The 16,903-nt window shown below is 42.0% G+C and overlaps 1 protein-coding gene across 5 annotated transcripts in view; it reads left to right on the forward strand.

The window, feature by feature from the left end:
* The first annotated feature begins 74 nt into the window (after nucleotides 1-74).
* fgd6 (FYVE, RhoGEF and PH domain containing 6) overlaps nucleotides 75-16,903 on the forward strand; it is a 156,362-nt gene continuing 139,533 nt past the window's right edge. For all 5 annotated transcript variants that reach the window (XM_070897670.1, XM_070897669.1, XM_070897671.1 and 2 more), the window contains exons 1-2: nucleotides 75-341; nucleotides 5,438-7,862. In XM_070897670.1, the coding sequence (XP_070753771.1) occupies nucleotides 332-341; nucleotides 5,438-7,862 (2,435 nt within the window). In that variant the 5' untranslated portion in view covers nucleotides 75-331. The remainder of the gene's footprint in view (nucleotides 342-5,437; nucleotides 7,863-16,903) is intronic.

The following is a 16,903-nucleotide window of genomic DNA, read 5'->3' on the forward strand; positions in this document are numbered from 1 at the left end:
ACGTTGACGCCGTGGCAACGGGGGCGGGGCGAGGGCAGCGCTCGCGCGGTGGAAGGCTCGGCGGTTGGGCTGCAGAGGGCGCGAGCCGAGTCGAGCCGCTCGAGCCCGGCACTCAGCGCCTGAGAGAAAGCAGGACAAGCGGCTACTTGCCGTCGGTGAAGAGAAAAACAAAACATTGAGATTTTAAAATCCTATTACTGTGCGCAGATTCCAAATTCTTCTCCCCCCTCCTCTGTGGCTAGCCGGGAGGTGTGTTTATTGTTTTTGTTAATTTGAAGGGGAGCTGGAGACGATGGCTGTGGAGCGGTAGGCAGCACCGGGCAGCCACAGGATGAGCGCAGGTGAGCTGCTCGACAACTTCTTCGCTTGACTTTTCGCCACTTCACGGCTTCCTTCTGCCCCAACTTTGTGCGAGGCGTCGGCAATTGTGGCTCAGGGGCGTCATAAAGGGAGCGAAGACGCGGTGGTTTGAGGGGCTTTTTCCCTGAGATGGGGGACGGACCGGGCTCCCGGTTACAATGTTGTTCGGTGCTGTGAGTTATTTCGTCAAGTGATCGAATTTTTTTAAAGCACACTTCCCCCGCCCCCGATAAATATTTCAAGCAATAATCACGTCGCCCATTGCTTTTTCTAACCAAGGTAAAAGTCCAGAGTTTTTCTTTCTCTGCAATGTTGTTGGGTTGTTCGATCACGTTAATGCCCGAATTCAGCCGGCATCTGTTTTTCTCTGGAATACAACGGGATGGAACAGCAGAGTGATTTGCACCTTCTGCATTGTGGTGACCACCATTCAGTGAGCACGCAGCTTGCCATCTGTCGCTTTTCTCGGGAGCTCCTTCTGGGGGAATCAGCCTTGTTTGTCTTTCAGCCCCTCGCCAAGCAGCCCACTAAATCCCAGCCAACATCAGCTGCACAGGCTCCTTTTGTGCCAGGGTCATGTATACTCCCGGATCCAACTTCCACATTGTGGCTGGATTATGTAAGAAAAATAACATTGTTCCTTTTTCCGGTTCAAAGGATCTAGATGTGATTTTTAGAAAATATTTCACGCAGTGCTATAAAGACAAAATCGGGGTCCTTTTGAGATGCGCAAAATAAAGCGTCATCTTTAACATTAACTTTACCACTTATTACGGCAGTCTGATCGAAGTTAACCCGAAACTGGCAATGGCTTATTTTCTCAATGCACAACTGTCTGTTGGCACAAACCTCAATAGCATTAGTATTTTAAAGAAAATGTAATTATTAAGTTGAGATTTACTATAAATGGCACTGCATCCTTACTGGGGTTTCCATATTCAGGATTACGTAACTCTAAATTTCTTTGGCTTTGAATGACATTGCCCCTTTTGTTGCTGTGTGGCATCTGGTTTGTATTTTGAAACTGTTTAACATTACCTATTGTTAGGGAACTCTGTGACTTCAAGTGGGCTGCACTAAAGTAGCAATTGTGTACATTTTGGAGAGCAGCTGTGTTTTTGGCACTTGTGATTGTCCAGCTATTAAGTGCAGAATTTGAGATGCTTCCTTTCTATTGCTGCGACCACCGGTTTAACGCCTGGTCACAGCTGACACTGAAACCCATTCTTTAGTATATGTAGGAGCTTTGTCTGTTCTCAGAAGGACAGGCCTTAATCTCACATTTCTGAAATCTCCAAAGCAGATTTAAACAAATAAAATCTGATTGGATTGAATACTTTGTTACCAAAAAAATCAGAGAAAGTGGGAATTTTTAACCATAAATTGAGTCGTGCTGTTGATGGCGGGGAGGGGAGGAGAGGAGGGGGGCGGTGATGATTAAATCTTTGTTTCCCAGTTCTGTATTGACTAAGCATGAAATTCCTTTTGCACTTTTATGGCTTAACTGGTTAAGATAGCCTGTAGCTAAGTTTTGGCAGGCTCCCTTTTGGTTTCTGTTCTTTGATTACTTAGCAGGGACAAAGGTAGTACTGCGACTGTTCAGCTTTGCACTTCTTGCTAAAGGAATGGAAAATTGGCTGGGGTTCCACCTTCTGATTCCTATACAGCAGCCCCTGCCGGAAGTATGTGGATAGGATTGGCCCCAGCAGTCTCGTGGTTTGCCGTATGTGAAGAATGATTACCTAGGCAAAACACCAGAAAGTGACCAGAACCTATTGAATCATTACCCAGTGAGGAGCCAACATCTTCAGGGAGAGGAGGAAATTGAAAAATCCTGACAGAAGGAGCAGGAGGCAAATAAGCCATGCATTAAAAAAATCTGTTATCAGAAGTACAAAAACGTTACAAAGTGACAGCTGATTAAACTTTTTTCCGGGTGGGGAAGCAACGAGCACACTCGTTGACTTGTATGGAGAATCAAATATATCCATAAAGCTTTCTAGGAATGCAATAGATCAACCCCACTTGCCTACCTTCTCACAATATCGCTGAATTATTTTTCTCTAACTGGCTTTTGAATCTGTTTATGCTGTTTGCTTCGACGACAACTCTTACGGCCTTTTGGGTACAAGAGTTCTAACTGCTACCCTGCCTGGTGCTGATAATTTTTAATTGGTCTTCCATTGTGTTTGAACAACTAGTTTTAATCAATTTTGCTAATTCCTTTCATAACCTAGTTGAGATGTATGATTATCATTTAGCCTCTTGTTTGGTAAACAACCCACTTCCTTAACACTTCTTTATAGCTTTAATTCCCTCACACACAATAATCTCTAAGATCTGACCAATGACTAATCTATCAATAGTACAACCTTAAATTAAAGTTGGAAATGCACAGTTAGTCAGTCAGTATCTGAAAGAGTTGGAGAGGTTAATGTTTCAGGTGAGACCCTTCATCAGAACATTTAGATGTTGACTGACTCATTGTGAATTTATAGAATTTATATTTTTATCTGATTTGTAGCATTTACATTTTTCTTTTATTTCAACAATAACTTGTCTGATTTGGACTCTATCTGTAAGATATGGGTAGTCAATAAAGATGTGAAGAAGATAGAAGTGGTCCAACTTTGGGATAACTAACTAGATTAGAATGTATAAGTCTGAAAATTTGCACATACAGTAATATATGTAAGCTGTCATTCTGTTAAGTTTCAAAAATATCTTTCTTATGTTTGCGCGAAGAATACAGTATCAGATTTTAACTGATTGCTAGGAAGAGATTTAGACTGGTCTCGATAGCTCGTTGTTTGAAGCTATCTCTGGGGAAATACCTGGTCTGTGCTCATTGTCTTCCCATTGATTGTATAGCTGAGATCTCAAATTTATCTAATTCCATGAATATTGTTTTGGAGTTAAAATCTCCTGAGCTGCCAGTAAGTTACATATATTCAAAAATAATTTGCTATATGTGTCCTGTATATAGCAAAAAAAACATAATTGAATACCTGAGGTTTAAAGTTTCAGTGTAAAATAATCTTGGATGGCAAAAGTTTCTTTCCGTAGGGAAACAACTTTTCAACTTATTTACAGCTGGTTAGTATTCCAATCACTGCTTACATTGCAAAATCAACCACACTTGTAAATACTAAACTTTTTTTCACCTTCAAATCTGCTAAACATCTGCATTTGTTAATCTTACTTTCTTTTTCCGCAGTTGTTGCTACGATGAATAGTTTTGGCTGCCGTGTAAGTTCCTGTGACCTTTGTTTATATTTTTGGACTACTACCTAAGTGCAACTAATGTTCTAAGTTCATGAAACTATTTTATTGGCAGCTGGAAGTAGATAAAATACTTGTAACTTAATGAGTGCTTCAATTCCTTTTGTAAAATGGCCATATTTTCCTTTTGACAACCATGTAGTTGGTACTTGTAGATCAGAAAGGTGTTACGATCATAAACTCCTTCAAGGATGGTGTACAGTATGATACTGCCTGCCTTTTGGTTGGTATTCTGAATGTCAAGGATTTCATTATTGAGGTTTGGCCATTACTACTGAGTGGCCACATCTTGATCATTTTCTCTCCTGTATATGTCTCCCTTCTCTAAAGTGCATACTTGCACTATCTCTCTCTTGTCTGTGCTCTCTCTCTCTAGCTCTAGTTTCCCTGCTCTCCCTCCCCCTGTTTGTGTATATGTTTATCATAGAATCATAGACACTTGCAGCACAGAAGGAGGCCATTTGGTCTGTCATACCTATGCTGGCTCTTTGAAAGAGCAGTCGTGCTTAGTCCCTCACTCCTGCTTTTTGTTTAACCCTTTAAGTTCCTCATCCTCAACCACCCGTCCAACTCCCTTTTAAAATTATTTATGGAATCAGCTTCCACAACCTTTTCAGGTAGAGCGTTCCAGATCCCGACAACTCTCTGTGAAAAGATTCTCCTCATCTCCCCTCTAGATCTTTTGCCAATGATTTTAAATCTCTGACCTCTGGTTATTGACCCAATTGCCAGAGGGAATAGTTGTTCCCTATCTACTCCATCAAAACCTCTCATCATTTTGAAAACCTCTATTCAGTCACCTCTTTACCTTCTCTGTTCCAAGGAGAACAGTCCTAACTTTTCCAACCTCCCCTCATAACTGAAATCCCTCATTGCTGGTAATATTCTGGTAAACCTCTGCTGTACCCTTTCTAAGGCCTTTACATCTTTTCATGAAGTGTGGTGCCCAGAATTGTCCACACTACTCCAGCTGAAACCTAACCAGTGATTTATAAAGTTCCAGCATGATTTCTTTGCTTTAATAGTCTATGCCACTATTTATAAACCCAAGTAACCTATATGCTTTTTCAGCCACATTATCAACTTTCCCTCTACCAACTGTCTCTTTTCACACCACCCATCAGTCTTGCTTTTGTCTACCTGTTCGTTCACGTGGCCATAAGCTCTAATCTATGCGTATCCTTGTCCACAAGTATACTCATTCACTTTTTCCTGTGCGCGAATGTGCTTTCTCTCTATTCCAGTCGCATGCTCTGTCTCTGGTCAGCTCGCATCCTAGCTCTGTGCCTCATCCACTCTGTCCTCATTCTATCTTGTCTGTGCTTTTTCCCTCCATTTGCTTTCTCACTCATCCTCCATGTTGTCCACTTGCGCTCTCATTGGTGAGCTGCTCATACTGTTCTCACTCTTGTCCAATATTCTCTTTTGCCTCCCATTTTGCCCTCTCTTATCCGTGCTCTCTTGCTCACACTTTCATTTGTGTTCTTTCCCTTTCTTTCATCTGCTCTTTGTTTCATCAACTCAATTGAGCTCCCACGCTCTCGCTCTCTCTCACCCACACTCTCTTGTGCCATATATAAAAATGTACACACTTGTATCCTTTTTTTTTAACAATGCCAAGGTTACAAGATCATATTCCAAGTTACTGTCATTGTTTCAGTAATATACACGTTGTGCTGTAACTTTTTAAAGACATGCTCTTCCAAAACACCCGATAATGTTATTTTTTGACTCATCCAAGCAATAGAAATACAAATTATTTATTTTTCTTTTTATGTGTGTCTTTTTCCTGTAGAAATTAAGAAGCCGCCAGTGGCCCCTAAACCCCGATTTGTTTTGGGCAAGAAGCCGCCGCCTCCTCCAGTTGCACCAAAACCAGACATTGTCATTTCAGATCCTTTATCAACACACAAGGGACCAAAACCAGCATTAGCACCAAAACCAATATTGCCAAAAATTACACCTGTGGCTGAAGTGAAACCAACACCACTGCGAAATAATAAATGCTCCGAAGGAATTAAGGGAGAATTGAGTGAAAATGTGAAGTGTCCAGCTTGCCGAGATGGTGGTGATGGAATGCAAAAGGGAGGCTGTGAATTGACTCATCATTACTTCATATCGAACTGCTCATGTAAAACTGAATGTGAACAAAAATACATCAATGGTGAAAATACCTGTAAAACCCATACTGTCATTGACCAATTGGCCAAACTGGAAGCTTTGGAAAATAGCAAAAAATGTGACCAAACAAAATATTCCTCTAGGACACGGCACAGGCCAGAGATTCAGTGTGGCAAAACAATCAACAAGTACCATGTAATGAGCAAAACTGGTTTCCCAGAGCAGAAATTTAAAGATGTCTTAACTCAGGTTGTATCGCCAAACAATTACCTTCCAAAGCAAAAAGATGCACATTGTGATTCAGATGTCAAATTGCACAGTAGCAACAACGGTCAAAGTGAACTCTTCAATGCTGACCAAACCTTCCGAAATATAAGAAATTCTAAAAGGAATACAGGAGAGCCCTTTGATGATGGGGATAAAGACTATGAGGTTAAAAATGCTGCTCATCAATCAGAAGAAGTGATGAAAAATGGGAAAAATTGCCATTCTCCTGGTACTGACCACAAAGAGAGGGTGCACAACTGTCAGCTAAAAGTTCCTTTTACAGTTTCAGAAAAGGAGCAATTGATCTTTCAGGATACTAACTCTTTAATTAGTACATCAGCATCCATTTTAGTGCCTTGCAACAAACCAGTTCCTATGCCAAAGCCAAAAAAAGCACGTCTGGTTGGTCTCATAAGGCAAAACTGTGTAGACAACTGTGTGGAAGATGCTGTGGAATGTAGTGTGACATGCAATGATTCTTGTTTCAAGGCTCCAGATGGAACTACTGTAAATTTCAAGAAATTATTTGTTTCTATGGATGCTCACAGTGTCTCTAGGATTAACAATGAAAATTCATATCAGACTGTCAAGATGAATAGCAAATCCTTACAAGAGAATATTGTTGAGCCAAGTCAGGCGAATGAATCTTGTAATCAAACTGGTTTGTCTTCAATAAAGACAGTTCTGGGCTCTGTCTCTAAAGTCAATATCTCTTTGGAATTACAAAATAAAAGTAAAATAGAACAAATAAAGAGAGATTTGGAAAGTGGCAACAGAACATTCCCAGCAGATAAAAAGGCCAGTTTTATTAGAAGTAGTTCCCTCTCTATGAGTTTGCCCAAGTACCTCAGTTTATCATATGCTCCAAAAGGGCCTGTGTCAAACAGTGAGGCTGGTTCAGATTTTGAAAGAGTAACTAGCAGTGAAGAAATGTCCACTAAGACAGACATCTCTCCAAAGACTGTTCCAAAAAAACCACAGCGTCACAGCTTGCCTGCAGCTGTAATAGTTAAAAGGGACCTGTCAGCAGGCAATGATAAGGGTACAAGTGGTTTAATGGAAATCGATTCGGAAGAGGGACTTGGCAATTCATCCAGCAGAGATACTAAAATGTCCAATAATGAGCACAAAGCAATTCGTGAGAAACCTGTGTGGAAGCTGCCACATCCTATTTTACCTTTTCTGGGGAGTCCTGGCACAGTCGCAGTAACAAGTACTTCACAAAATAACACAGCTATTATTACAAAGCCAAGAGCTAAATCTTTGTCATCTGCTGATTCTGAAAAGCTGGAGAAGTCCCCAAAAGAATCTTCAAAGAAAAATTCATTTAAAAAGATTCTTGGTATAAAACTCTCTGCTAAAATGAAAACTGACTTTCACAAATTTTTGACAAAAGGCAGCTATTCATTAGACAGCACACCAGCTGTACTTCCTTCTATGGAAAGTAAGCAAGATGACAATCACTGCATTCCAGGGCCACTGACAGATGATCGAAAGAATAAACCTGTAAAGGCATATTCTGCAGATTCCTACCACCAAACTGCAAAGAAAGGCCACAAACTCAAAAACCCCTCTGAACTGCCAAATAGCTTTCCTGCTCAACAGGAGTGTGGTATTGAACTGCAAAAAGAATGTCCACACAATTCTAAAGCACAATTGACCGAACCACAGTGTCTCTCTCCGCCTAAATATGAAAACATAAGTGCAAATTTTGATTGGAAAAGTTCTTCCAATGTTGAAGACTGTGACACTAGTATTTATGAGATAGAACCCTATGCAGTGTCAAGCTGCTATCAAAAATACAGAGCAACACAGAAGAACCAGTGTATCAGGTAATTATGAGAATGCTAATACATTCTAGACATGCATGAAACGTAATAGTTGTACAGGAGAATCTGATTACCGTAAACTTGATGAACCTCATCCATGCCATTTAAAAAAATTTCTATACGCCTCCCCCCACCCTCCCCACCCACCCTCAACCTCTCAGTTGTCCCCTTCCAAGCCTAAAGTGTCCCTGTTTCTGCATTCATTCCTCGTAACTCAATCCTTTGATGGCAGGGATCAGCCTCGTGGCTCTTTTCTGCACCGCCTCCATGGCTTGAGTGTTTCCCTCGTGTCTTGGCAACCAAAACTGAAAACTGTACTCCAGGTGCAGGAAACGTTGCAGATTTGGTTCAGGTTTTGATGTGAGCTCAGACATTGCAGTTTCTATCACGAATGAACCACCAACAGATTCGTAATGCTTAACTACTTGGGGCTGAATTATTTTAAGTACATACTGTGAATCAAAACTCCAATGTTATTATTTGCTGGAATTGAAAATGTCTTTGTGCTTAATATTGCTTCACATTTTTGAATGGATAGAATTTTTACGTCTTTTTGGCATTGTTTTTTGGCTAAGACAGTAAACCGGGATCCTGTCATAGATATAGAAACATAGAAAAATAGGCGCAGGAGTAAGCCATTCGGCCCTTCGAGCCTGCGCCACCATTCAATAAGATCATGGCTGATCATTCATCTCGGTACCCCATTCCTGCTTTCTCTCCATACCCCTTGATCCCTTTAGCCGTAAGGGCCATATCTAACTCCCCCTTGAATATATCCAATGGACTGGCATCAACAACTCTCAGCGGTAGAGAATTCCACAGGTTAACAACTCTGAGTGAAGAAGTTTCTCCTCATCTCAGTCCTAAATGACTTACCCCTTATCCTTAGACTGTGTCCCCTGGTTCTGGACTGCCCCAACATCGGGAACATTCTTCCTGCATCTAACCTGTCCAGTCCCGTCAGAATTTTATATGTTTCTATGAGATCCCCTCTCATCCTTCTAAACTCCAGTGAATACAGGCCCAGACGATCCAGTATCTCCTCATATGTCAGTCCTGCCATCCCAGGAATTAGTCTGGTGAACCTTCGCTGGACTCCCTCAATAGCAAGAACATCCTTCCTCAGATTAAGAGACCAAAACTGAACACAATATTCCAGGTGAGGCCTCACCAAGGCCCTGTACAACTGCAGTAAGACCTCCCTGCTCCTATACTCAAATCCCCTAGCTATGAAGGCCACCATACCATTTGCCGCCTTCAAAGCCTGCTGTACCTCTATGCCAACTTTCGATAACTGATGTACCATGACACCCAGGTCTCATTGCACCTCCCCTTTTGCTAATCTGTCATCATTCAGATAATCTGCCTTCCCGGTTTTACCACCAAAGTGGATGACCTCACATTTATCTACATTATACTGCATCTGCCATGTATTTGCCCATTCACCTAACCTGTCCAAGTCACCCTGCAGCCTCTTAACATCCTCCTCACAGCTCACATTGCCACCCAGCTTAGTGTCATCTGCAAACTTGGAGATATTACACTCAATTTCTTCATCTAAATAATTAATGTATATTGTAAATAGCTGGGGTCCCAGCACTGAACCTTGCAGTACTCCACTAGTCACTGTCTGCCATTCTGCAAAGGACCCGTTTATTCCTTCTCTTTGCTTCCTGTCTGCCAACCAGTTCTCTATCCACGGCAGTACATTACCCCCAATACTATGTGCTTTAATTTTGCACACTAATATCTTGTGTGGGACCTTGTCAAAAGCCTTTTGAAAGTCTAAATACACCACATCCACTGGCGCCCCCTTGTCCACTCTACTAGTTACATCCTCAAAAAATTATAGAAGATTTGTCAAGCATGATTTCCCTTTCATAAATCCATGCTGACTTGGACCGATCCTGTCACTGTTTTCCAAATGCGCTACTATTACATCTTTAATAATTGATTCCAAAATTAGCTCCACCACCGATGTCAGGCTGACCGGTCTATAATTCCCTGTTTTTTCTCTTCCCTTTTTTAAAAAGTGGGGTTACATTAGCTACCCTCCAGTCCATAGGAACTGATCCAGAGTATATAGAATGTTGGAAAATGACCACCAATGCACCCACTATTTCTAGGGCTACTTCCTTAAGTACTCTGGGATGCAGACTATCAGACCCTGGGGATTTATTGGCCTTCAATCCCATTAATTTTCCTAACACAATTTGCTGACTAATAAGGATTTCCTTTAGTTCCTCCTTCTCTCTAGATGCTCGATCCCCAAGTATTTCCGGAAGGTTATTTGTTTCTGTCTTAGTGAAGACAGAACCAAAGTATTTGTTCAATTGGTCTGCCATTTCTTTGTTCCCCATTATAAATTCACCTGATTCTGACTGTAAGGGACCTACATTTTTCTTCACTAATTTTTTTCTCTTCACGTATCTGTAGAAGCTTTTGCAGTCAGTTTTTATGTTCCCAGCAAGCTTCCTCTCATACTCTATTTTCCCCCTCCTAATTAAACCCTTTGTCCTCCTCTGCTGAATTCTAAATATCTCCCAGTCCTCAGGTTTGCTGCTTTTTTTGGCTGATTTATATGCCTCTTCCTTGGATTTAACACTATCCCTAATTTCCCTTTTAAGCCACGGTTGAGCCACCTTCCCTGTTTTATTTTTACGCCTGTTGTTCAATTGTTGAAGTTCATGCATGTGATCTTTAAATGTCTGCCATTGCCTATACACCATCAACCCTTTCATTATCATTCGCTAGTCTATCCTAGCCAAATCACGTTTCATACCGTCGAAGTTACCTTTCTTTAAGTTCAGGACTCTAGTTTCTGAACTAACTCTGTCACTCTCCATCTTAATGAAGAATTCTACCATATTATGGTCACTCTTCCCCAAGGGGCCTCGCACATTAAGATTGCTAATTAATCTTCTCTCATTACACAACACCCAATCTAGGATGGCTAGCTCTCTAGTTGGTTCCTTGACATATTGGTCTAGAAAACCATCCCTTATACACTCCAAGAAATCCTCCTCCACCGTCTTGCTACCAGTTTGTTTAGCCCAATCTATATGTAGATTATTGTCGCCCATGATAACTGCTGTACCTTTTATTGCAAGCATCCGTAATTTCCTGTTTGATGCCATCCTCAACCTCACTATGACTGGTGGTCTGTATACAACTCCCACTAGCGTTTTCTGCCCTTTGGTGTTCCGCAGCTCTACCCACACAGATTCCACCTAATCCACGCTAATGTCCTTCCTAACTATTGCGTTAATCTCTTTAACCAGCAACGCTACCCCACCTCCTTTTCCTTTCAGTCTATCTTTCCTGAATATTAAATACCCTTGGATGTTGAGTTCCCAGCCTTGGTCACCCTGGAGCCATGTCTCTGTAATCCCAATTACATCATATCCATTAACAGCTATCTGCGCAGTTAATTCATCCACCTTATTACGAATGCTCCTCGCATTGTGACACAGAGCCTTCAGGCTTGATTTTTAACACCCTTTGTCCTTTTAGAATTATGTTGTAATGTGGCCCTTTTTGATTTTTGCCTTTTGATTTTTCTGCCCTGCACTTCTACTTTTTTCTCCTTTTATTATATCTATTGCTTCTGCCCCCATTTTACTTCCCTCTGTCTCCCTGCATAGGTTCCCATCCCCCTGCCCTATTAGTTTAAATCCTCCCCAAAAGCACTAGCAAACACTCCCCCTAGGACATTGGTTCCAGTTCTGCCCAGGTGCAGACTGTCCAGTTTGTACTGGTCCCACCTCCCCTAAAACCGGTTCCAATGTCCCAGGAATTTGAATCCCTTCCTTTTGCACCATTCCTCAAGCCACGTATTCACCTTAACTATCCTGCTGTTTCTACTCTGCCTAGCATGTGGCACTGGTAGCAATCCTGAGATTACTACCTTTGAGGTCCTACTTTTTAATTTAACTCCTAGTTCCCTAAATTCAGCTTGTAGGACCTCATCCCGCTTTTTACCTATAATGTTGGTACCTATATGCACCACGACAACTGGCTGTTCACCGCCCTCCTCCAGAATGCCCTGCAGGCGCTCAGAGACATCCTTGACCCTTACACCAGGGAGGCAACATACCATCCTGGAGTCTCGTTTGCAGCCACAGAAACATCTATCTATTCCCCTTACAACAGAATCCCCTACCCCTATAGCTCTCCCACTCTTTTTCCTGCCCTCCTGCGCAGCAGAGCCACCATGGTGCCATGAACTTGGCTGCTACCGCCTTCCCCTGATTGACCATCTCCCCCAACAGTACCCAAGGTGGCATATTTGTTTTGGACGGAGATGACCTCAGGGTACCCCTGCACTACCTTCCACTGCTCTTCCTGATGGTCACCCATTCCCTATCTGCCTGTGTAACCTTTACCTGCGGTGTGACCAACTCACTAAACGTGCTATTCACGACATCCTCAGCATCACGGATGCTCCAGGCCGCAATGCGGTCTGTCAGGAGCTGCAGCTGGATACACTTCCTGCACACATAGTCGTCAGGGACACTGGAAGCGACCCTGATTTCCCACATAGCACAGGAGGAGCATGACACGAGTCTGGGTTTTCCTGCCATGACTTAGCCCTTAAATTACTTAATTTGGCAACAGTGACAAGGTTTCTTGCTGCTAAGAAAAAAAAATAAGGAAAAAGAAAACTACTCTCCAATCAACCAGCCAATCACTTACCCTCTTAGCTGTGACGTCACACGTTGATTACTTTTTACTTTTACTTTTGACCCTGCTGCAGCTAGCCACTCCTCCCTGACTGCCGTTGCTCCTCGCTGGGCCTTTTATAGGCCTCGCCGCTCCTCCCCGACTGCCGCTGCTCCTCGCTGCCACTGGGCCTTTTATAGGCCTCGCCGCTCCTCCCTGACTACCGCTGCTCCTCGCTGCCTTTTATAGACCTTCCCGCTCCTCCCCGACTACCGCTGCTCCTCCCCATCATTTAAGAAACTGTCTATTTCTGTCTTAAATTTATACAATGTCCCAGCTTCCACAGCTCTCTGAGGCAGCGAATTACACAGATCCACAACCCTCAGAGAAGAAATTTCTCCTCATCTCAGTTTTAAATGGGAAGCCTCTTATTCTAGTTCTAGACTCCCCTATCAGTGGAAACATCTTCTCTGCATCCACCTTGTCAAGCCCTCTCATAATCTTATGTTTCGATAAGATCACCTCTCATTCTTCTGAATACCAATGAGTAGAGGCCTAACCTACTCAACCTTTCCTCATAAGTCAACCCCCTCATCTCCGGAATCAATAATGGAACCACTGGTAAGGATCACGGCCTGCATGTCGTCGTGGAGCAGGCGAAGGATGTTGACAAACTTCTGGGGGTATCCAAAACGGAGGAGGACGCTCCATAAGCCCTCACGGTTGACAGTGTAAGATTGAAAAAGGCCATATATAAGGGCTGGCGCTGCTTCCTGCATTTTTCCTGCAGCTGTCGCGCTGCAAAGATCATGTCCGTTATGCCCTGTAGGGAACGAAATCCGCACTGTGATTCCGGGAGGAGCTCCTCGGCCACAGGGAGGAGACAGTTGAGGAGAATTCTAGCGACAACCTTCCCAGTGGCTGATAGGGAGATTCCCCTGTAGTTGCCGCAGTCGGACTTGACCCCCTTTTTTTTTTTAAAGATGGTCACAATCACTGCATCTCTGAAATCTCCCGGCATGCTCTCCTCCCTCCAGATGAGAGAGATGAGGTCATGTATCCACGCCAACAGCACCTCTCCGCCATACTTTAGCGCCTCAGCAGGTCTGGTTTTTTTTTAAGAAGGGACTTGACAAGAACTTTATGGTGACGGATATTTGGGAGGAAGGTTGTTTATGGGGGGGGGGGGGGGGGGCGGCATCATGGTAAACATTTGCTTGATTGTGGACTCCCAGTGGAACTTCCCAAAGTTTACCCTGAAATTACCCACAGATTATTTTCACCTCCCTCCATTGCCATCAGTTGGGGAGGGAGATGCATGAGGTTGTGTCATCTAACCAATAGAGTCAGCATTGAAGCGCCTGATTGTTTCAGTTACCCTATTCTTCATATGTTTGTGACTTAGAAGGTCCCTAATGAAAGTTTAAGGGAAGATTTAACACAGGTGTTCAAAATTCTGAGAGGATTTGATACAGTAATTAAGGGGAAACTGTTTCCACTGGCAGGCAATCGGTAATCAGAGGACAAGAGATTTAAGATAACTGGCAAAAGAACCAGAAAGGAGATGAGGGGAAATTTGTTTATGCAGAGAGTTGTTATGATCTGCATTGCACTGCCTGAAAGGAAGGTGGAAGCAGATTCAATAGTAACTTTTAAAAGGGAATTGGATGTAGACTTGAAAAGAAAAACTTTGCAGGACCACATGGAAAGAGAAGAGAAGAGAAGAGAAGAGAAGAGAAGAGAAGAGAAGAGGAGTGGGACTAATTGGATAGCTCTTTCAAAGAGCCGGCACAGGCACGATGGGCCGAATGGCTTCCTTCTGTGCTGTATTATTCTATGATTCTATGAATAAGATTTCACTGAAAACCTTTTAGTGCATTCAGGCTTGTATGTTAACTTGCCTTGATGGAAGCACTCAAGCCTCTGCATCATAAGAATTCAGACTGCAGTTTAGAATATAAGCATATAATCTAAGCTAACAGCTCAGTGCAGTACTGAGGGAAAGTTGCATTGTTGGATCTAGCAGCACACATGGCTGCTGTGTTTGCCTATAGAAACATAGAAAATAGATGCAGGAGTAGGCCTTTCGAGCCTGCACCACCATTCAAAAAGATCATGGCTGATCGTTCACCTCAGTACCCCTTTCATGTTTTCTCTCCATACCCCTTGATGCCTTTAGCCGTAAGGGCCATATCTAACTCTCTCTCTTGAATATATCCAGTGAACTGGCATCAACAACTCTCGGTGGTTGGGAATTCCACAGGTTAACAACTGAGTGAAGAAATTTCTCCTCATCTCAGTCCTAAATGGCTTGCCCCTTATCCTTAGACTGTGAGCCCTGGTTCTGGACTTCCCCAACATCTGTAACATTCTTCCAGCATCTAACCTGCCCAGTCCTGTCAGAATTTTACATGTTTCTATGAGATCCTCTCTCATCCTTCTGAACTCCAGTGAATACAGGCCCAGTCGATCCAGTCTCTCCTCGTATGTCAGTCCTGCCATCCCGGGAATCAGTCTGGTGAACCTTCGCTGCACTCCCTCAATAGCAAGAACGTCCTTCCTCAGATATATAACAAGTCACAGCACGTCAAAGTACTTAAATGTTTTTGAGGTCCTTTGAGCTGCAATCTTCTATGTATGCTATCATGTTGTTTAATTGGTCTTACTCGAAGTAATAACCGTACCAATCAGAATGCAAAATTATATATTTAGTATTGTCATTATGTTTCCTGTTTGAGCAACAAAATGCATGAATGTACATGTATTCATTGAGGGTGTTTTATCATGAATGAATCTCAACAACATAACTTTGCCAGTTTACATGCACATTTTCATTAAATTTATCGAACAACCATTAACCGACCAACACCATCAAAAAAAATAACTAGTCATTTCTTTCATTGCTATTTGTGGAACATGATCTAGCCTAACAATTCAGTGCAGTACTAAGTGAGCATTGTATTGTTGACGGTACCTTCTGTCTGTTCCAGTGTTCCGGATAAAAGTTAAAGATTCTGTGGCACTATTAGAAAAAGAGCAAAGCCTTCTCATGGTGTCCTGGCCAACATTACTCATTAACCAATACCTCTAAAAATAGATGAACATGTTGATGGGACCTTTTGTGTATATTGTGACTGCCATGTTCACCTACACCATGGTGACTGACTTCAAGTAATACATTAAATGTAAATAATTTATCATTAGAAAGTCTGAGGCTAATGATTGGGCAAGTTTATTTGCAGAAGCGATTCATGGTATACATTTTATGACTTTTGGTACTTTAATACTAGTTTATTTATTTGTTTGAGTTGTGATGAGGCAAAAAGTTTAGTTTTTCTTTTTCTCACCTTATTTCTGTCACCTAACTCCATCTTCCTTACAGATTAAAAATAATGCTCCAACAAAACAATTTAACCGGTTTATTGACATTCTGTGGTTTCTGCCAATACAAGTTGATATGATTTACCATTAGTAAGTCTCTGACAATTGATCAGCCTTGTTTATTTGCTGAAATAATTTGTTTCATGGAATACAATTTTTGTCTTTTAATACTTTTTTATTCAGTTTACTTTGTAGATTTCAGGCCTGGAAGTATATCTTAGGCAACTGATATAGGCAAGAAAATGTGCACATTTTATACACAGCAAATCACTTCATAGCAATTTATTTTCAGGATTCTACTGTCTGAACACATTTGTTGAATTGGACTGGATCTTGATACAGGAATAAAAAAATTTTACAAAAATGTTGAAGTGCACCCTGTGGCCCCAAGTTTCGCCATGATTTGCTCCTGATTTTTAGGAGCAACTGGTGTAGAACGGAGTATCTTAGAAATCGGAATTCTCGATTTTAGTTTGTTCCAGTTCTAGTCCGTTAGAACAGTTTCACTTTGGAACAGAATTTTTTTTTCAAAAGGGGGCGTGTCCAGCCACTTACGCCTGTTTTCAAAGTTTTGTCAGTGAAAACTTACTCCAAACTATTTAGAATGGAGTAAGTGAAAATTTTTGTACGCTCGAAAAAACCTTGTCTACACTTTAGAAAATCAGGCGTAGGTTATAAATCAGGCGTAGGGAATGCGGGGGGACGGGGGGTTTAAAGGGAAGTTTACAAACATTAAACACTTCACTTTTACAAATAAAGAGCCATCATCAATAATAAATGATAAAAACATCAATACATCAATCAATAAATCAATCAAAAAAAATTAATAATTTTTTTTTTAAATCAATAAATAAAACATTTCCTACTTACCGACTGCAGCACCGGGAGCCCTCCAACAGCGTGCTGGGATGCTCCCCCCAGTGTGTCTCTGTCAGTGTCTCTATCTCTGTCTGTCTGTGTGCGTCTCTCATTCTCTGTCTGTCAGTGTCTCTGTTTCTGAC

This window comes from Pristiophorus japonicus, chromosome 13 (genome assembly GCF_044704955.1).
Source record: "Pristiophorus japonicus isolate sPriJap1 chromosome 13, sPriJap1.hap1, whole genome shotgun sequence".
In the NCBI taxonomy this organism is placed as follows: domain Eukaryota; kingdom Metazoa; phylum Chordata; class Chondrichthyes; family Pristiophoridae; genus Pristiophorus; species Pristiophorus japonicus.